This window comes from Haplochromis burtoni, unplaced genomic scaffold (genome assembly GCF_018398535.1).
Source record: "Haplochromis burtoni strain Fernald_Lab_line unplaced genomic scaffold, NCSU_Asbu1 Contig_67, whole genome shotgun sequence".
NCBI lineage: Eukaryota > Metazoa > Chordata > Actinopteri > Cichliformes > Cichlidae > Haplochromis > Haplochromis burtoni.
This window is the reverse complement of record NW_024582428.1, coordinates 1118427-1135129: the sequence shown is the minus strand read 5'-3', so window position 1 is coordinate 1135129 and position 16703 is coordinate 1118427. Positions and strand designations below refer to the sequence as shown.

Sequence of the window (16703 nt, the reverse complement as noted above, 5' to 3'; positions counted from 1 at the left end):
GAAAGAAGAGAAGATGAGCTTTATATTTGTAACATGATATGCAGTGTATGAACACATAAAGTAAATGCATTTCCAAATATTCCTAAAAAAAAAAATTTCATTTTAATTTTCCAGGCTTTAGATGACGCCTGAGACCACTGCATACCCATATGAGTTGCCACTCACAGCTTAGCCACATCCTAAGGCATATTTTGCTTTATTTTCTATTTTACCGTAAAAACGGTGACAATTTAAAAAGTCAGCATCAAGCTGTGGAGTCGTTCTGGACATTAAAAAGATTTAAGGAATTTATCAAACGTTGTAAAAGATGGATGTAGCTTCAGAGAGTCGGATTAAAAAAATAAAAGGATGGTTTAAGTTAAAGCACGTTGTAACTAATTGCATTTCTCTATTTGCCTCTATTACTGTACACCCACCTCTCAAAGGTGTACTCGCTCTCTGATCTGAAGTAGTAGACGTGAGACTTGAAGTGGAGTTTGAAGACGTAGTCCTTGTGGATGTTTTCTGACTCCGATGGGACGGTGACAGAGTAGCCCAGCAGAGGAAGGCTCGCCAGAGGGTAGTCATCCTGCACATGAGTCAGAAGAGGGAAACATCTGTTAATACAACCTCTACTATTAAACTGATCAGAGTAACCGAAACTACATTCTGTGGCTGCGACTGCACAAATTCAATCTAATTCAATCAGTGTTGGGGAGTAACGGAATACATGTACCACCATTACGTATGTAAAATACAAAATATGAGTAACTGTATTCCATTACAGTTACTGTTTAAAAAGGTAGTATTCAGAATACAGTTACTTTGTTGAAATGAATGGATTACACGGTGGTATTTTCCTGTTTCTGTCACCTCTCTATTTTTGGTTTCCACCAAAACACACATTATGAGGCTTCTAATGCCGGGTCTCAATCTTGCCGCCCATGTCACCTCTACATGCGGTCCGCATAATGACGTGAAGAAATATTTAAAAGAATTATATATACGTGCGGAATAGTTTTCTATACGAGATCGCTGCAAAAAGTGCAGCCTTACCTATTGTCCACCCTACTGTTACTCATTTTATATTAAGATTTAAACATCTAGTTGTTTTAGTATGGCGAATAACCTTCAGTAAAAGTAATAAATCACACAGCAATAGTACATTCATGTAGTTGTATAAAGTATGATAATATATTAAGTAATCCAAAGTATTCAGAATACGTTACTCTCATTGAGTAACGTAACGGAATACGTTACAAAATACATTTTGGGGCATGTATTCTGTAATCTGTAGTGGAATACATTTTAAAAGTAATCTTCCCAACACTGAATTCAATAAATTTTAAAGACACTATCAGTTTCCCACTTTTAATTATCAAGTCAAACCATTCCTGCGTATTTGCACTGTAACTGCCAGTGTTTTCCTTCTCGTCTTACCTGGTGTGACTTGTAGAAAAACAGACTGAAGTTGGTGAAAACTACCCAGAGTTTCTGCCAGCCATTGCTGTTCTTAAACTTCCTTAGCAGGTTACCTGAGAGCTGGTTCTGTGAGGGTGACAGAAGAAAGGAGAGAGCAAAAAGCAAATGGATAAAACAATCAATGATGCAACACAGTGTTAGTCTAACTGGATGTTAAAACGGAGGAGATTATGGGAAAGAGAAAGCCATCAGGTCCTGTCAATGTAATATAGTCATGTTGAAATTTAGCGTGAGCATCAGTAGGTAAAGTGCAAAAAATGCATAAATATTTGCGAATTTTAGGAAAAAATTGTTTTACTCATTTGTCATAAGCAGACTAAACATCCTGCAAACTGCTTACATTGATTTAGATATATGTATTTATCTTATTTATTATAAGAGTCATTTATTAATTTATTTCTGATTTGTATAGCTAAACACGTTTGCAGCTGTTGCAGTACCTCTCTAATCCAGCTGGTGTTGCTAAAAGACAGGCTGTGTTTTCTGTACCAGCAAACCAGCAAAGCAAGAGATGAAGTCTGCTGAGGGGCCTCATCAACTCACTGGCCACACTACTGATGGCCTCTACCAATGTTAGTGCACACAGATGCAGAAATAGAGATACAGATGAACGCCGATGGAGAAAGACAAAAACACAGATATGAGCAGAAAGAAAAGACACAAAGGACATCGGGGCAATGGTTCTTTGAGCACAAAGAAGAAGAAGACAGAACAGCGGTAAACAAGTGGGACACAAACAAGCAGTTGGACTCCAAAGTCAGAGGTGGGAAGGAAAAATGGGGAATGTGGCAGGAGAAGAAAGGCGAACACAAACACGGCAATGGTACCTCGACAGCTATGCTAAAGTCCACCGTGGACATGCTGGTGTTGCCATGCCATCAGATGTGCATGGACTGAAACCTATATCAGCTGCCCAGCTGAGGGAAGACGCAAGCTGCAGGTTGACAGGCTACAGCAGAGCTAATTAATGACGAAGTTGCCAATACTAAATGACTTATTTCTAAGGTAATTAATGACACATTTCATTAAATGTTTAATGATGTATTCAATATTTAATGGTTTATTTGTTTTTTTGCTTAATTTTAGATTTCAGTATAGTATAAAACCCTTTTTTCTGGGTCCTTTCCCACAATGCAATTTTTTTCTTTAGCGCACTTTAGCGCCCTCTGTTGTTTCCGCCTTTATTTGAAGCACTTCCACGCATGCGTCGTCCTTGGCACGTCCTCAAACTGTTACGGTGGTTCATTTTTACAATAGAAGAGCTACTTACTGCTTATTCAAGGTGGGTCTGCGCTTCTTTGTGGTAGTTTTATCACTGAGAGCCAAGCGGAAAAACGCGTGTCACTTTACAGCATATGCTTTAAAACTACACTTCCGTATCTGTATTTTTCTTACAGCTCGAGCAAGTTCGAGGATGGGCCCATGTCCCCTTTTTGGGCTGTGCCCGGCTGTGCCCCATGGACTAAAGCCCATCCACCAGATGCACCCTCCTCGGGCCTGGCTCCAGGGCAGGGCCCGGGATAGGTAACCCTATCCCGGGTAAACCGTTCCCTCAATGTTTTCCTCATAAGGGTCATCTAGTTTCTCACTAATGTGAAAATATTAATAGAAAAGTTGATCTGCAGTTCAGTAATTGCACATGTAGAGTAAATAATAAGTTGTAGGGCCAACGTTCTCTGAACCACATGCACCCATTTGTCAGCAGCTAGCTTCCTCTGACAGGGTAAAAGCTTTGTTTTAGAAACTGACAAGCCTCCATGTCCCTGAGAAAATCACTCCAGCCTGATGCTGTGCACCTAGAAGAATGCTCTGCAAACCTTTCTCAGAAAAATGAAGATGTACTGTCAGATCAGCTTCATAACACTGACCTTTTAAAGTTTACTACCGTTAACTTCCAGGTGAAGCTAATGTGTAAGTGCCTTCAACCTGCATTCTTTTGAATGGCCAGCCTGTGCTTCATAAAAATGTGATTGCATAGAAGTCTGTGAGGAAATGACCCAGCTGCTTACTTGATTTATGACCTCACCAAAGAGTTTTCCGATGAGTGTGTGATCTCAAAGAAAGTCTTATTTAATGGCATCTAGGTTAAGAAAGGCTTAGAAGAGACCCAGGGGCCAGATTCTGCCTGGCAGGTGGGCTTTGGAAACTTTTAAAGCTTTTCACACTGAGAAAGATGTCAGATTCCTTTTAATTCTTTTCATTTACTACAATATAAAATGGACTTGCACTGTAAATGTGCAGTTAAACAAGTTTACACTGACAGAAAGGCGAGTTTTACTGGTCCCACTTAAGATCAAAGCTGATTGTATGTTGCTCATGATGTAAAATAAATTTGACACCCCTGTCTTAGAGCATTTATATCACACGGATATGAACTCTGATGTGTTTAACTGTTACAGTCCACTTGTCTTTGATTACCTCTGAAATAAAAATTAATTCCTGATTTCTTTTGTATGATCTGTGCTGAGTCTGTCCCCTCCAGGGGATAAACTTTTATTCTGCTTTGTCATAAGCAGAATAAACATCCTGCAAATTACTTACACAGATTTTTACATATGTATTTATCTTCTTTATTACAAAAGTCATTTATTCATTTCTTTCTGATTTCTGATTTGGGGCAATCGTTCTTTGAGCAAAGAAGAAGAAAACACAGTGGTAAACAAGTGGGATACAAGTAGTTGGACTCCAATGTCAGAGGTAGTAAGGAAAAATGGGGAATGTGGCAAGAGAAGAAAGACGCGCGCAAACACAGTAGTGGTATCTCCACAGCTATGCTGAAGTCCACCATGGACACGGTGGTGTTGTAATGCCAGCAGACGTGCACGGGCTGAAATCTATATCAGCTGCCCGGCTAGGGCAAGAGGCAGGTTAAGGTTATAGATCGCCAGTCTACAGGAGGGCAATTAATGACAAAGTCAATTAATTAATACATACAATTAATTTTTCAATAATAATCTTATTTCCAACATAGTTAGTGAAAAATATTGATATTTAATGATGTATTTAATGTTTAATTGTTTATTTCTTTGTTTGTTTTTTGCTTAATTTTGACTTCAGTATAGTATAAAAACCCTTTTTCTAGGTCCTTTCCCACGATGCCCTTGTTTTGTTTGTCACTTTAGCGCCCTCTGTTGTTTCCTCCTTTATTTGGATTGCTTCCACGCATGCGCCATCCAGAGACAGTAGTGACGGCTCTTTCCAGTAGAAAAGCTACTGCTTATTCAAGGTGGGTCTGCGCTTCTTTATGGTAGATTTATGACGGAAAAAACGTGTGTCACTTCACAGCGTGTGTATTAAAGCTGCACTTCCGGTATCGGTATTGTTCTTACAGCTCGAGCAGGTTTGAGGAGCTCTGAGGTAGCCTAGCTTATGCTTTTGCATTACACTGTGATGATGTGTTTGCCTGGTAATTGTAACTGACTGTTAACTTACCCATAAGCATAACATGGTGTAAACAGTGTTTTTCACTCATATACTGTCATTGAATGACCTCTCCCAGCTCTAACACTAAAGTATCTGTCCGATTATCTCTCAGCCTGTTAATCATTGAGCACGTACTGTACTTTATATTAATAACCAATCCAAAGAGATCCAGTCACGACAGGTCCAAGTTCACAAGTCACAGCATGACAGGAATGTGTGCAGATCCAGTCTGACAGTTGGTGTTGTAGGAAGTGTTTTATTATAGTCATGTTTAATCTGTGCATGTAATGTTAATCTGCTGATTGTTTTCTGTCACGGTACTGGGTCGTGTGACCCAGTGTTTGAGTTTTATGTATTTTTGTATTCATTTTTGATCTAGTTAATTTCTAGGTTTCTGTTTAGTCCTTTATTTCTTAGTTGTTTCTGTGATCTCCCCCCTGTACTCAGTCTCCCTGGTTCATGCGTCTACCTGTCATGTTTCATGTCTATGTGGTTATGTTAAGTCTATGTCTCCGTGTTTCCTGTTTTATTTTGGAAGAGTCTGGCGTTCTTTGTTCATTGTAGTTAGTGTTACTCTCCCCTGTATTGTCATTATGTTTCATAATCAGCTAGTCAGCTGTGTTCTCATCTGTCTCTGCCTCATGTGTGTATTTAAGTCCTCAGTCTTCCTTTGTTCGTTGTCGTGTCGTATGTGTATCAGTTTAAGTTCACTCCCGTCTCCTCGCCTGTGTTCGCGCCTGGGTCCACCACACACTCTCCACAAGGTCTGCCTCCGCTGGCCGTGACAGCTTTCCTAATTAATGCGTGTAAGGAGTTCAAATTTCCAAACAGTGTTACCTAGATTTGAGTTCGATTTTATTTTATTTTGAAGGTCTGATCATTTTAAATGAGATCAAATTTGCACTTCTGCACAAGTGACTGATATACAGAGTAATAGTAAAATTGTATAAATATATTTTTGCCAGTAATACCTGCTGGGAATTTGCTCACAGAGATGTTTCTTCCTTCTTTACACGACAGGTGTGTCTTTGGTCCTCTGTCCTCATGACTCGGGTCTTCGTTTACGGCACTCTGAAGAAGGGGCAGCCCAACAACTACCGCATGTTCGACAGCAACAATGGAAAGGCCGAGTACCTGGGTTCGGCGTTCACCATCCAGAAATATCCGCTAGTGATCACGACCAAGGACAACATCCCTTTCCTGCTCAACATCCCTGGCCAGGGTCACCGAGTGCACGGGGAGATCTACAAAGTGGATGACCAGATGCTGAAATTCCTGGATGACTTTGAAAGCGTCCCAACGTTGTACCAGCGGACGGTGGTCCAGCTGGAGGTGAAGGAGTGGGTGGGGAAGATGGAAGGAGAGGAGAAGGTGTCACCGGGGAGCATCATGGATGCGTTTGTGTACACCGCAACGTACGAGCCAGACTGGCGCTCGCTGCCGTGCTACGAGAACTACGACTCAGAGGGAGATCATGGGCTCAAATATAGGCGTAGAGAAGAGCGGGACTGATCTCATCATGCTGATGCAACTGACAAACGGACCTCTATGTGGTGTTAGCAGAACGGGTAGAGAAGCTCTCAGGAAAACAACACCTGGACATGGGTGCTGTTTCCTGTCGTGTGTCGAATTGAAAGAAATGGTAAATGGCCTGTATTTATACTATACAGGCCATTTACATTGCATACATTGCATAATTATGATTAAGGAAATCACAAGAGAAATTAATTTTAATAGCAGATAGGCAGGCTTAGAATCAAAGTAAGGATAGTGTAGAGAAGGAAAAGGGCACACTGTGCCACTGAAAGTTGCAGATTAGTGATGTTGTTTACAAATTTGGTTTTCTTTTTATGATATATAATCATCTGGGAAGCATTATGAGTAATGTATGGCCAGCCTGTGCTTCATAAAAAAGTGATTGCATAGAAGTCTGGGAGGAAATGACCCAGCTGCTGATCAATGTGTGGTGTCAATGCCATTAAACAAAACACATTGTGTCATTTGATACCCCTGCTCTTAGCAGTGCTGTCAAACATAAGCTCCGGGTGCTAGATTCAGCCCAGCAAAGGCTGCCAATTTGACCCACTGGGTGGGCTTTGGAAATTTTTATAGCATTTTTACACACTGATAAAGATCTGATTTTTAACATTTCTTTTCATTTACTATGGTAGAAAAAATGATTTGCACTTTAAATGTGTAGTTAAATGTGTTTATACTGACAGAAAGGAGATTTTCACTGAGTTTGACACTCTAGGCTTAGAGCATTTATATTACACAGATATGAACTCTGATTTTACACTAATCTGCAGACAATGTGTTTAATATTTACATTCTGCACATCTTTGTTTACCTCAAAAATAAAAATTCACCGTGATTTTTTTTGTATGATCTTCCATGTGCTGTGTTCATCCCCTCTAAGGGATAAACTCAATAAAAAAAGAAAAAAAGAAATTTTTGTATAAGTTTCATTTTGTTCCATATGAACACAATCTATTCATCTTTATTTTAAAATAGTAAAATCCATAAAACTTGAGGAATACTGAAGAGAAGGTAATTAGCAATAAACCAGCAAAATCTCTGTTGGCTTTGGAAGGTTTCAGGTGTTTTGAAACAAGACAAAGGAAAAAAAAAGAATTAAGAATATTTCACAGTGTCAAAAGTACTGTACAAAAAAGATGACTTAATAATAATAATAATGATAAAAAAAACATTGCAGGATTTCTTGTGTTCAAACTTACATTACATTTAAGTCATCAAATTACATACAGACAGATTGTCATACAATTAAAAACATAATTATTGTGTCCACATGCACACAGCTTTCTACATAACGTTTATTTCCGATCTTAAGATACTTTTCATCCATTTCAGAAATATAAAATATTATAAAGCACCGGCCAAATATCAGTGAACCAGAGGAGTGCTCGGAGAAAGTGAGGCCAAAGGGATTCAGATCCTTCGCCCGCGCTCGGGTACGCCTTTTCTCTCGCTTTGGTGGAAGAAAAAAAAATAACACAATGTGGCGCTCCAGGTTGACAAGGACAAATGGAAAAATTACACATAGAATTACATTGTGGATGACTGCAGACAGTTTTTGCTAATCAGACACTGATGGTGTGGAAAGTGTAATAATAAGGTGAAGAGGGAAGACCTCTGAGTGGAGTCTGTGTAAGGAGTCAGAGGTAATAATTAGTGTCCGCTCGTGCAGCTGGAAGAGTCTTTCCTGGTGTTTGTGCAGTCGAGATCTTCACTCAAGAGAGTATGAGGTGGAGGTGGAGGAATCATCAGTAAAGGTCTTTCCTGGTGCTCGGCAGTGATCGGCTAGTAGAGCAGGTTGCGCTCCGGATCACCTCCATCCACCTGGTGGGAAAAAAGGATTTATATCAGTAGCTTCAAACATTGATTGAAATATATCAAACATCGCAGAAGTTCTCTTTGAATACTCCGTCCATCCGTTTACTCCACCTTATCTAATTTATGGCCATGGGAGGGGCTGAAGCATATCCCAGCTATCATAGGGCGAGAGGTGGGGTGCACCCTGGGAAGGTTGCTAGTCGGTTACAGGGCTAAGGAGACTGTTTGAATAGTGTTACTGTTAATATTCACTTTTTAAAATACTTAATGCTTTCCTTACTTGGGTTTGCTCACAAAACGTTCTATTAAAATAATTTAAATATATAATGCAATACAACTTGGTAAATTGAACTAGACAGAAATTGACTTTTACATTTAAAATGAAACAATTTATCTGAATTTCAGAAGAGGGCCCAGACTATAAGCAGTCTCTTTCCTGTAGTTTGTAATTGTTTTTTCTAAACCTGTTTATTGGACCCACACATAGCATGTAGAAATGCCTTTCAGCTGTTCAAGTGTCAGATTAAATTTTAAGCCTTTATTTACAAGTGCTCTTTAAATGAGTGTCACTCTCTTACCATCTGTGCTAGAGAGAAAATCTAAATGTTTCAGAAAGAAGAGAAGATGAGCTTTATATTTGTAACATGATATGCAGTGTATGAACACATAAAGTAAATGCATTTCCAAATATTCCTAAAAAAAAAAAAAATTCATTTTAATTTTCCAGGCTTTAGATGACGCCTGAGACCACTGCATACCCATATGAGTTGCCACTCACAGCTTAGCCACATCCTAAGGCATATTTTGCTTTATTTTCTATTTTACTGTAAAAACGGTGACAATTTAAAAAGTCAGCATCAAGCTGTGGAGTCGTTCTGGACATTAAAAGGATTTAAGGAATTTATCAAACGTTGTAAAAGATGGATGTAGCTTCAGAGAGTCGGATTAAAAAAATAAAAGGATGGTTTAAGTTAAAGCACGTTGTAACTAATTGCATTTCTCTATTTGCCTCTATTACTGTACACCCACCTCTCAAAGGTGTACTCGCTCTCTGATCTGAAGTAGTAGACGTGAGACTTGAAGTGGAGTTTGAAGACGTAGTCCTTGTGGATGTTTTCTGACTCCGATGGGACGGTGACAGAGTAGCCCAGCAGAGGAAGGCTCGCCAGAGGGTAGTCATCCTGCACATGAGTCAGAAGAGGGAAACATCTGTTAATACAACCTCTACTATTAAACTGATCAGAGTAACCGAAACTACATTCTGTGGCTGCGACTGCACAAATTCAATCTAATTCAATCAGTGTTGGGGAGTAACGGAATACATGTACCACCATTACGTATGTAAAATACAAAATATGAGTAACTGTATTCCATTACAGTTACTGTTTAAAAAGGTAGTATTCAGAATACAGTTACTTTGTTGAAATGAATGGATTACACGGTGGTATTTTCCTGTTTCTGTCACCTCTCTATTTTTGGTTTCCACCAAAACACACATTATGAGGCTTCTAATGCCGGGTCTCAATCTTGCCGCCCATGTCACCTCTACATGCGGTCCGCATAATGACGTGAAGAAATATTTAAAAGAATTATATATACGTGCGGAATAGTTTTCTATACGAGATCGCTGCAAAAAGTGCAGCCTTACCTATTGTCCACCTACTGTTACTCATTTATATTAAGATTTAAAAATCTAGTTGGTTTTGGTATGGCGAATAACCTTCAGTAAAAGTAATAAATCACACAGCAATAGTACATTCATGTAGTTGTATAAAGTATGATAATATATTAAGTAACCACAAGTATTCAGAATACCTTATTATTATTATTGAGTAACGTAACGGAATACGTTACAAAATACATTTTTGGGGCATGTATTATGTAATCTGTAGTGGAATACATTTTAAAAGTAACGTCTTGATGCATTCTCAATTATCCAGGAAAGTAAATCTCCAAAAGTTGATTCTGTTTATCTGGACGTAGCGTCATCACTCATCCAAGTGTCTCAGCTGACTGCAGGTTTCCCCAAATCTTATAAACAGTACATTTGCATAATGACTGAAACCAGCCCACTGAAGGAACAATGGGCTGGGAGGTCAATCAGTCAGTCAATCATAATTATGCAAATTCTCATGACCATTGATCAACAACCACTGACCCCTCCTGAATCGAGGAGGGGGCCTAAGGGTACATCTTTCGCCATCTTACAATGCTGTGATTGCAGCCATTCCCCAACTCTCTGTGAATGGTACTCATGGCCATTGATCAGTGGGTTTTGGTCAGTGGTTGTTGATCAATGGTCATGAGAATTTGCATAATTATGATTAAGGAACTGACCTCCCAGCCCATTGTTCTTTCAGTGGGCTGGTTTCAGTCATTATGCAAATGTACTGTTTATAAGATTTGGGGAAACCTGCAGTCAGCTGAGACACTTGGATGAGTGACGAAACGTTTCTCCCACAAAACGCTACGTCCAGATGAACAGAATCAACCTTTGGAGGTTTTAAAAGTAACCTTCCCAAAAGTGAATTCAATAAATTTTAAAGACACTATCAGCTTCCCACTTTTAATTATCAAGTCAAACCATTCCTGCGTATTTGCACTGTAACTGCCAGTGTTTTCCTTCTCGTCTTACCTGGTGTGACTTGTAGAAAAACAGACTGAAGTTGGTGAAAACTACCCAGAGTTTCTGCCAGCCATTGCTGTTCTTAAACTTCCTTAGCAGGTTACCTGAGAGCTGGTTCTGTGAGGGTGACAGAAGAAAGGAGAGAGCAAAAAGCAAATGGATAAAACAATCAATGATGCAACACAGTGTTAGTCTAACTGGATGTTAAAACGGAGGAGATTATGGGAAAGAGAAAGCCATCAGGTCCTGTCAATGTAATATAGTCATGTTGAAATTTAGCATGAGCATCAGTAGGTAAAGTGCAAAAAATGCATAAATATTTGCGAATTTTAGGAAAAAATATTTATTATAAGAGTCATTTATTAATTTATTTCTGATTTGTATAGCTAAACACGTTTGCAGCTGTTGCAGTACCTCTCTAATCCAGCAGGTGTCGCTAAAAGACAGGCTGTGTTTTCTGTACCAGCAAACCAGCAAAGCAAGAGATGAAGTCTGCTGAGGGGCCTCATCAACTCACTGGCCACACTACTGATGGCCTCTACCAATGTTAGTGCACACAGATGCAGAAATAGAGATACAGATGAACGCCGATGGAGAAAGACAAAAACACAGATATGAGCAGAAAGAAAAGACACAAAGGACATCGGGGCAATGGTTCTTTGAGCACAAAGAAGAAGAAGACAGAACAGCGGTAAACAAGTGGGACACAAACAGGCAGCTGGACTCCAAAGACAGAGGTGGGAAGGAAAAACAGGGAATGTGGCAGGAGAAGACGGGCATTAGTGGTACCTCCACAGCTATGCTAAAGTCCACCATGGAAACGCTGGTGTTGCGATGCCAGCAGACATGCATGGTGGTGTTACCGCGATGACCCTGGCGCTCCAGGGACGAGCGCGAGCCTCCAAGCTCGTCCTCAGACTCCTGCTCGCCCCCTCCGTCCTCTGAGAGCTCTGCAAAAAACAAGCAGGTGAAAATGAGGGTGGTTAGCAGGAGAGAACTTCACTCTGAACAGATGCATTATGATTTCTTCATTCATTCATGCTCCATGCAATTATAAACCATCAAATTATTTTTACAAAGTGAAAACACCCGTTAAAGCAACCACGCTCAGATTGGACTTTACCACAAATATACTCATTTGTGTACAAATCAGGGTCACAGAGGGGTTGAAGCGTATCCCAGCTAAGACACAGAGCCAGACAGTCATTCACACTCCCGTTCCTATCTATGGATAGATTAGAATAACCTTTTAACCTAACATCCATGTCCATGGGCTTTGGTAGTGGGCTCAAAAAACATGAGAACAAAGCCCTTTTATCGTGGGAATCTTTCAGCATCAAAACAATTTCAATAAAGTTTCATTTTTTTTAAAAAAAGGAAACGAGAAAGAGAAAGAAGCCCTCTTTTGTTGTCACTTGTAAGGCAATACTCTTTAACCGCTTGAGTTAAAAATGAACATGGCATGTGGACTCCAATGACAAACAATGCAGGGTGTCAAACCAAACAGGTCAACGGGAGGAGGCCTTATTGAATAGCTTGACGGATACAACAGGATGAGAAAAGTCAGGGATACCTCGGGTCTGCACCTACATATATCAGGTAACATTAAAAATACGATGAAGCGACCACCTGGACCTGAGTATATTCATGGGGTGCTGAAAGCTGCGGAGGAGGACTGTGCAGTAGTGTCTAACAGGTAAGGGTTGATCTATTTTAAAAAGGCCTATAGAAAAAAGCCTCATAAAGAAGTGTAGACATGTGGTTAATGACTGATCTTATTGATTTTCTGGTTCCCACAGTCCTGACAGATGTGATGATGATGTGGTGTTTGGGCAGAGAGAAGAATCAATTTAACGTTTAGCGTTAAACCAACAGTAGATGACTTACTGTTGTCAGAGAGGCTGGTAGAGAGCAGGTCATTGTTTAAGCTGCTGCTCTGCTCTGCCAGGTCGATGGCCATCCTGATGTCCTCCACCCAGCGCTCCATCTCTGATGTACAGCTGGACACAGCAGGAAGTAGACATGTTAAAATAAACAAGTGATAGGGCATCTCTAACTTTAACAGCTGAGCAGATCGGTTTGGAAAAAAGGCAGAAAATGAGAAGCCTTCATGAAGGGAAATGCATATTATTAAGTCTGCTTCACATGAAACTGCCACTTTACAGCCAGATAAAACTTTTTAATCAGTGACTGAGTAAGTGACTGGAAACTAGGTCATGCAGTCCAGTTTAATTTGAGGATAAGAAAACTTTAACGAGGCTGCCCTCTATTAATTTAATACAGACCAGTTGTTTTTCCTCTTCCATTCACAATGCACGGTTTGTATTTTTATTCCCCTTTTATTCCTGTCTGCAATTTCTTTGCTTTCATTTTCAGATATCTACAAGCATCTTTGCATGTGTGTTAATGAATACCTGGCTGCCACCACCACAGACTGCCGCTGCCCGAACAAGGTGAACGAATGAGGGACTCCCCACTCCTCCTCGCTTTCTCTGATCTGCGGGAATAACATAATGTCATCATTTAATGTCATAATAACATAATTTCTGTTTACCGAACTACTGCTTTAGTACTTTGGCCATTTCAAAGGTTTCTATGAAATATTAGTTCCTCAGTCAGTAATAATAATAATAATAATAATAATAATAATAATAATTATGATTATTATGATTATTATGATTATTATTATTTATTCTCTGTAGAAAAATTTAGTGGATGCAAAATTATGTTTAAGCACATTTAATGTGACAGAGTAAAAATAAATAAATTATAAAACACAAAAATATGTTTATATAGAAAGAACAGATTGTATTTATAATATGATGTTCATTTATCTTTTTGACCTCATAAACAACACACACTATACTAATTATACTTGACTGTCGGGAGCACGTCTGTAGTTACTCATTTATAAAATTATATAATTCACTGACAATATTTAATTCCTAAACAGAAGGCTCAAGAAGGTGCTTTTGAAATAACATATATTTTTTAAAGATATAAACAACTTGTAACCCTAAAATGTAACATTTCCATAGAATGAGCCAGATGGAAAACAAAACAATTTAAAAATCTGAAAAACCTTTCATAAGGAAAAGAAATTGCTTTGATAAGATAAGATAAGATAAGTGTGTGTGTGTGTGTGTGTGTGTGTGTGTGTGTGTGTGTGTGTGTGTGTGTGTGTGTGTGTTTTGATTATGTACCGTCATGCCATAGAGAGGCAGCTGGCCGTGAACCTTAAACTGGTTGGATGGAGTCATGCCTCGACTGGTGTACACCAAACAATCACTAAACTGGAAAGAAAAAAAAGAGTGAAGAGCTTTGTTTAGAGGTATTATAAATGCTTTGTTTTTTTAGTAGAAACCAGCATAAAATCTCACCAGGAAGAACATCCTCTGCTGAAGGCCCTTTCCAGAGAGTTTGCTGAGGCAACCGAGCCTGATGAACTCCTGTAAGTGAAACAGAATCACACCGACAATGTGACAACAGGACGGCAGAGCAAGGAAGTGAAAACTCTACAAATGTCCAGGATGAATCTAGACTAGCTGAATTATTAAAGAGCCGCACCCTTCCGGGGCTGATGAGGTCTTCGACGCCGGTCAGATCCTTCTTCAGTTCTATAAGCTTCTGGAAGTTCTCCATCTTCATCATGATTCCCTGAAGCTGCAACACCATCTCCGAGATGTCCGCCAGGGCAGCTGGAGGAGACAGATTTATTTTCATATATAGAAAGAAAATACACACATGAGCGGAAAGGGTAGGTGTGGGGGACTGTGTACCTCTACAGTCCCTGAAGTCATCATGTGTGGGCGGGTAGTGCTTGCAGAGCCTCTCCAGGATAAGTTTGTAGTGCAGCAGGCGGTGAAGAGGCCTGAGGAGGAAGATGTTGAGGGGCAGGTAGCAAACCCGTTGCTGCTCGAAGTCTCGACATAAAGTCTCCACCTTCCGACTGGACCTGATAGTCACAGGGATGAAGTTTCTCTTTAGGACATCCTGTTTTGATTTGAACAACTTGTCTGCATGCTCACTGTTTTGCCACCCACCGACAGGCCCGCTCCAGTTCTACCAGGCACTCTGAATGTTTCTGGAGATGAATCGTCAACTGCTGCAGATGCGGAAAGAGATGAAACCAAGATAAGAGACAGAAATTAAAAGTTAAAAATTAAAATGCACCTTATTTTATGAAATTAATGATCCAGAGTCAAGTATGGAGATTTACCCTGAGACCCTGAATGTTCTTGAGTAAAACGTCACCAATTCGCTGATAGTCTCCTTTAATGTGGGCGTTAGATCGGCCCTCCCTGAAGAGAGATTAAGACGTGCGTTAATGTGCAGGAGCACAGATTCACCAGTAGGTGTCAGCTCAAAACATCTTACACAAGTGTGGAAAAGTCTTCATTCAACTCCCACAGACCCATTCATCTCACCAGTGTGTGTAAGTGTGTGTGAGTGTGTGTGAGTGTGTATGTGTGCTCCTGCCTGTCATTACAGAGATAACACAAAACAGATTCCGACAGCAGGGAAAGTGAGGAATTTCAGGTATTTGCACGAACACAGACTTTTTCATACCACATTATACTGAACTCTGTCACACACACACACACACACACACACACACACACACACACACACACACACACACAACACACACACACACACACACACACACACACACACACACACACTCTGACTCACTCACTGGCCTGCACCAGTTACCAGTCACTTTGTGGAGCATTGGACTGCCACTACCTCATAAGACTTTGTTGTTATACTATCTCTTACTGTACATTACTAAATCTCCATTTGCACTATTTGCCTATTTGCACTACTCTGCCTGGTTTACACTCAATGTCATTTACCCTTACCTGAATACTGTATATTGTATATTGTATAGCTTTCTTGTTAATTTGTATTGTATTTATTTAAATTTTTACTTTTTAATTATTTTATTTGCATTTTTTTAATCACTCTCTTATATTTAAATGTTCATTGCTATTTCATCTAGGGTTTGAGAGTAACGAAATTTCTATTCTCTGTATGTCCTGTACATGTGGCAGAATTGACAAATAAAGTTGACTTTGACTTGACTTTGACTTTGACTTATATCAAGTGAAGGAAAAAATTTCCAACAAAGCCATTTAGCCATCTCAGATTAAGGAAAATGAAAATGTAATCAGTTCAAATAATTCCTTGGGTTACTAAAAAAAAAATCTAGGCTGAATATGACTATGAAACATGACTAGAACTGCTTGGAAACAAAGTAGCACACAGAGACAAACTACAGTAGAAGGGATTCATTTTTCCTGATCCTACATCAGCACCAAGATTAATCTGGTGTTAAAATGCTTCCCATTTTTTTGGACTTGTTTTGATTACATGCACTAATCCTGCTTAATTGCACTGTGGAAAATGTTCTACACATTTGAATTAAACATAAAAATAGGAAGGAATTAATTTGTGACCATTTTTAGTTTGTAACATTTTTCTATTTTATTCTTTTTCCTCTGTTAAAAATGGGGCCTATTATTCTTTACCTTATATAATGTTGTATACATACTGTTGTTTAAATAAGGATTACTAAACCCTATGAGACCAATGCTCTGTTTGAGACAGCCTTTTCCACTCTTGGATGTAGATGATATCATACAGAGCCAAGACTGAAGCTGTGTTCACACCGGAGATGGTTCGCTTGTTTTGCATCATTTTGAAGCTGAAGGCCAGTTGCTTGATGACATTGCAGGCTCTGATTGCCTTTACGATAAGATTCATATGTCATTTTTAATAGTCTTCTTCACTCTGATTGGTAGTGGCTTCAGTCAGTCATGTAGAAGTTGACAAA

At 39.5% G+C, this 16703-nt stretch overlaps 3 protein-coding genes across 11 annotated transcripts in view; 1 reads left to right on the top strand and 2 right to left on the bottom strand.

Annotated features, from left to right (window-relative positions):
• Positions 1 to 23: 23 nt before the first annotated feature.
• On the bottom strand, positions 24 to 2920 carry LOC121814628 (FERM, ARHGEF and pleckstrin domain-containing protein 1-like). Its single transcript, XM_042221478.1, has 3 exons — positions 2857 to 2920; positions 1420 to 1607; positions 24 to 568 (listed from the first exon to the last, which is right to left on the bottom strand). The coding sequence occupies exons 1-3, from the start codon at positions 2918 to 2920 to the stop codon at positions 389 to 391; spliced, it is 432 nt and encodes a 143-aa protein (XP_042077412.1). The 3' UTR covers positions 24 to 388.
• On the top strand, positions 2711 to 7335 carry LOC102314395 (gamma-glutamylaminecyclotransferase B). 4 transcript variants are annotated; one of them, XM_014338433.2, is made up of 3 exons: positions 4586 to 4687; positions 5585 to 5690; positions 5905 to 7335. In XM_014338433.2, the coding sequence occupies exons 2-3, from the start codon at positions 5685 to 5687 to the stop codon at positions 6394 to 6396; spliced, it is 498 nt and encodes a 165-aa protein (XP_014193919.1). In that variant the 5' UTR covers positions 4586 to 4687; positions 5585 to 5684; the 3' UTR covers positions 6397 to 7335. The 4 variants fall into 4 exon arrangements, with proteins under 4 accessions (XP_014193921.1, XP_005937415.1, XP_014193919.1 ...); XM_014338434.1 differs by lacking the exon at positions 4586 to 4687 and adding an exon at positions 4694 to 4818; XM_014338435.2 differs by lacking the exons at positions 4586 to 4687; positions 5585 to 5690 and adding an exon at positions 2711 to 2743.
• LOC102312240 (FERM, ARHGEF and pleckstrin domain-containing protein 1) overlaps positions 7080 to 16703 on the bottom strand; it is a 67322-nt gene continuing 57698 nt past the window's right edge. For all 6 annotated transcript variants that reach the window (XM_042221448.1, XM_042221445.1, XM_005937346.3 and 3 more), the window contains 12 exons: positions 15084 to 15165; positions 14908 to 14969; positions 14644 to 14819; positions 14432 to 14562; positions 14245 to 14313; positions 14068 to 14157; positions 13279 to 13361; positions 12752 to 12864; positions 11654 to 11814; positions 10874 to 10981; positions 9268 to 9419; positions 7080 to 8244 (listed from right to left, as the gene is read on the bottom strand). In XM_042221448.1, the coding sequence (XP_042077382.1) occupies positions 8169 to 8244; positions 9268 to 9419; positions 10874 to 10981; positions 11654 to 11814; positions 12752 to 12864; positions 13279 to 13361; positions 14068 to 14157; positions 14245 to 14313; positions 14432 to 14562; positions 14644 to 14819; positions 14908 to 14969; positions 15084 to 15165 (1303 nt within the window). In that variant the 3' untranslated portion in view covers positions 7080 to 8168. The remainder of the gene's footprint in view (positions 8245 to 9267; positions 9420 to 10873; positions 10982 to 11653; positions 11815 to 12751; positions 12865 to 13278; positions 13362 to 14067; positions 14158 to 14244; positions 14314 to 14431; positions 14563 to 14643; positions 14820 to 14907; positions 14970 to 15083; positions 15166 to 16703) is intronic.

Excerpts from the sequence above, each read along its gene's own strand:
- LOC121814628 (XM_042221478.1), bottom strand. The coding sequence starts at position 2,920 with ATGGGGCACAGCCGGGCACAGCCCAAAAAGGGGACATGGGCCCATCCT. Across the intron at positions 1,608-2,856 it reads TCCTCGAACTTGCTCGAGCT|TTAGACTAACACTGTGTTGC; the intron begins GTAAGAAAAATA and ends TTTAACATCCAG. Across the intron at positions 569-1,419 it reads TTTTCTACAAGTCACACCAG|GATGACTACCCTCTGGCGAG; the intron begins GTAAGACGAGAA and ends ACTCATGTGCAG.